General features: G+C 28.2%; 1 protein-coding gene across 1 annotated transcript in view; it reads right to left on the bottom strand.

Moving 5' to 3' along the window:
* LOC102679045 (NGFI-A-binding protein homolog) overlaps positions 1 to 2,725 on the bottom strand; it is a 17,900-nt gene extending 15,175 nt beyond the window's left edge. Inside the window, exon 1 of the mRNA XM_031515133.1 lies at positions 1,591 to 2,725. Within this exon, the coding sequence (XP_031370993.1) occupies positions 1,591 to 1,924 (334 nt within the window). The 5' untranslated portion in view covers positions 1,925 to 2,725. The remainder of the gene's footprint in view (positions 1 to 1,590) is intronic.
* Between the last annotated feature and the right edge of the window lie 1,759 nt (positions 2,726 to 4,484).

Genomic DNA, 4,484 nt, shown 5'->3' with positions numbered 1-4,484 from the left:
AAAAAAAAAAAAAAAAAAAAACAACACTTAACCTTTCGAATTCAAAACAAGAATTATGAAACGTTCGTTTTAATGGAAAAATACCAAAGAATTAAACAAAAAAAAAATAGATAATCGAATTCTTTTTCTTTGAATTTCGAAATAATTTCTAATGTCTCAGGTTACGGTACGATTTGCGTATAATAGCTTTCTCTGTTAATGTTTCAACATGAAATAAAATAAAGAGATATTAAGAAAGAAAAACGAAGAAAAAGAAACAGAAGATGAAAAGAGAGAAGGAGAAAAGAAGTGGAAAAAGGAGGAACAGTCTTTTGCAGCCAATGGACCAACTGCCGTCTTCGATATCTTCTCTCTCGCAATTTCAACTTTCGGAGAAACGGCGGGCAAAACCGCGAAACCAGCGCTTTTTTATTATTAGTCTGCAATGGTCAACTCCGTGTGCCCTCTATACTGTTATACTACCGTTGGTTGTTTCATCTTGTAAGAAACTGACAAAAACCGTTCTCGCAATAGTTGCTCACCGATGGCGGAAGAAAAAGCATCTTTTTGCGCGACGCGACGCTTTTTGCCCGTTTCCTGAGTCATGTCTCTTCCTATCCCGAGTAGACAAAGCACATCTACTTTATGTATCCGCATATATTTATAGTCTATATATATGTATATATTTCTGGGATTTTAAAAATGACTTTTTCAAAAAGAAAATTGGATAGAAGAATTGAGGTTCTTAAATATAACAAATGATTGAAAAAAATGATTGATTATTGTGCTGATAATTATATTTTATAATTTTGTATATAATATCTTATTTCTTGAATTCATGTTTTGTTAACGTATCAGAAATTTATTAATTCGAAATTCTTTTTAATTAAATAATAATTGAAAATGAATTAGATATATCTCTAAGATGTACGTAGTGATTGGTCATTGGTCATATTTCACATTAATAATTTCATACAAATTTAACATCTTCTAGAAAAATTAATTTATTAAATCATCAGTTTCAAAATTTGTTTTTCTTTAATATAACTACATGTGTCTGTTTATATTCATTTATACTATCATATAAAAAATTAAAAGTATAAGATATAATAAAGATTCTATTATTTAGAAATAAATTGTATATTTTATTAAAAAATTTATAAGTTTTAAAAATTATTCATTTTTTAAATATCTATTTTTTCATAATATTTTTATATGTAAAACATTCAAACATTCAACATAGGTATTTATATGTAGATAAATATTTAATACCTCATAATTATTATCGTCTTTTTTACCTCTTGTATTCTACATAATGCATATTTATAATTGATATTTGTTCTAAAAAATAACAGAGGCAATCAATCATTCATACATATTGATTTAAAGAATTATATAATATGATCGATATAGTCATTAATCTAGCTATTAATCTCATTCAAAAATATTAGCAAATAAAAATCTAAATGTTCTATTAGTTTTTTTCTTTTTTAGAAGAATTTTTACAATAACTTTCTGATTAAAAAAAAAACTACATAGAAAAAAAACAATTTTCATAGACGTAAAAAATATAAAAATATATATAATTTACAATCAGATATTATAACTTACGCGTGCCATTGACATTTCTGCTGAGTATCTTCGGCACAGCAGCGGTAACCGCGCTGACTGCGGAAACACTTGGAACAGTAGGAACAGGAGGGACAGTAGGGATAGTGGATAGTACAGTGGCAGGTTGCTGATGTTTCGTCGGCGGACTTGCCACCACGACCACAGAATTCTGTATGGTACAAGTGGCTGAAGTGAGAGCGCCAGCACCAGCGACACCAGGAACCGCGTTGATCGGCGCCGTTGACACTGGAGATGCTGTACCGATACCGCAGCTTGTGGTTACCGCCGCTGTCGTCTCTTCCGGCGTGGGGCCTCCAAGCACGCGACTCTCCATTTTCAACAGTTAACACCACTTTCAATTCTTTCCTCACCAGGAGGATCGCACCGAGGCGTTACCTCCCACGATACGCACTCACTACACTCGACAATAATGTTTGTCGCGTTCAAAAGCATCAAAAGGTACTATATGCATTTATGATATCACGCACCTTTTACTCAATACCTTACATCTCTAATAGGAACATGAGAAATTGCTAATTATCAATAAAAAGTGTTTAAAAAAATGAAATAATTATATTTTGACATTATTGACCAATAGTTATGATAAACGAGCATGTACGTGGTAAATGAAACACCGGTGAAAGTATAAAGAAAGTTAATAATTGAATAAAAAAAGTATTTTCATTATATAAAAAGATCTGAATATGAAAAAAACAAAGTCAAATGTGAGTTATATTCCTATAGACACATAAAGTCAATGGCACTTATAACACGTGAATTGAAATCGTGGAAATTGTCAATATCCTTATTATTGTGATTTTTTTCTATCGAAGAATTAATAGTTTAATATTTATCTCCCTTCAGCAACACCAATTCTTTTTTTTGTAAACGTGTCAAATATATGTATATATATATATAAAATTGAAATTATTATTATAGAAAAGATAAAGTAAATAAAATAAATTAACGTTAACACTTTGAAAAGCAACAGCGAGATACTTGGAACGATGACGCGGTGCACATTGCCGGCCATCGAGTGATTCCACTACGTGTCTGTGTCGTGCCCCCTCCACTCAACTATACAACGTGCAATATTACCCCCACCATAGACATATTCACGTGCGGTTATCCCCACCTTTCGAATAGTGCCCCTACCTTTCAGAACAATGAGGAATGATGGACATTACCAAGTTAACCACAGTACGTAAATCTCAAATTCTTATGTCTGCAATTCCCACACTAAGATAAATAATAAATATAAATAATACTTACCTTTTTGAATATTTGATTTATATTTCAATGTTTTATTTGTTAAATAAAAAATAAATCAAATATATATGTATTTAAAAGATTATAGTATTAATAGTTTTTTAATGCAATAGAGTTCTCTATCTAATTTTTAATAGAATTGATCATATTAAATTGATTGATTTCTGATTTAAAGGATACGTTACCTATTCTAATATTTGATAATATCAAATATTATTCAATGTATTCAATTCAATCAGTTTAAATCAATTATATATATAGAATCATCAAATAATGATTATTATATATTATATTATATATATTATAAATGAAATAGGTAAATTTTAGGATATTAGATAAATATTTAAATATTGAAATTTTTTTAAATGTTAATATGAATGATTTATGAATCAATTATGGAATAGATCGATAATTTATTTAATACATTTTTTTAATTCATTAAGAATTAAATTATAAAAACTTAAAAACAATATTTTAATTAATCGCTGATATAAATGAATTTTTGCTAAATTTATAAACCTAATCAATAAACAATACAATTACAATATATAAAAAAACCATCAAATAACGAAAGATCAACAATAATATTAACAATAATATTTTTTAATTTAACCACATCAGTTTTATCATTTTTCTCTACCTAGATAACTTACTTACATAGTAGCTGTATATGTAGAACAATATATATTACATAGTAGCTGTATATGTAGAACAATATATATTCCTTCTTGAGACTATGATATCGGTATAAAAAGTGTCACTCTACCATGTCTACTATCTTTACCATTCTGGTAAACGATAGTCGCAAGAGAAACGGAAAGAAGACTCATTATAAAAAGCTATCTTTCCTCCCCTCCATCCTATGCATCCCTTAGAAGGAACTTACAATCATTTCATCCTATTGGTTCATGAACAATTAACATTTTTATAAATTATATTTTACGAATTCTTAAATTAATATATATATATTTATAATATAATTAATAAATTTATAATATTCATTTAAATTGTTATTAATTTATTTATAGAGAGAAGTGAAAAAAAAATATTAAAAAAATTTAATAATATTATATAATCTTAATATCTAATATTGTTATAGTATAATTAAAATTTATTAATATTTTTATGATTAAAATATATATGCATATAAGTATATACTATGCTTGTCATTAGATCATTAGATTTACTGAATTTTGAAAGATCATTATCATTTCCATTTTTTAAAGTCATGATGTATATATATCTTTCTTGTAATTTTAAACTAAACTTCTAAAAAAGTTAAAAACTAAATAAACAAGAAAGAAATTGAAAAATATCGAAAGATCAATTATGTGTACAATTTGTTTTCTTACCATTACCATTTCTCACGATTGCGGTGAATGATTCTTCATTTTTTGTCATCCAACGGCATCATAGTTCTTTTCCTAGTCTAGTCTGCTACTCTTATTTTTGCCAGCCTTATTTTTACGCCTGTCCACCCACTACTATTACTATTGCCCCTCTACTTTTCCCGCCCTACTATTCTCACTCCATTGGCCTACCTTTTCCGCACCAGTAGAAATAGAGAGAAAGATTTTTATTCTCGTAAATGGAAAAACCAGGGTAGAGAGGGAGGTTTTGCCAGC

This window comes from Apis dorsata, unplaced genomic scaffold, assembly GCF_000469605.1.
Source record: "Apis dorsata unplaced genomic scaffold, Apis dorsata 1.3 scaffold_56, whole genome shotgun sequence".
Lineage (NCBI taxonomy): Eukaryota > Metazoa > Arthropoda > Insecta > Hymenoptera > Apidae > Apis > Apis dorsata.
This window is presented reverse-complemented; position numbering and strand designations above follow the sequence as displayed.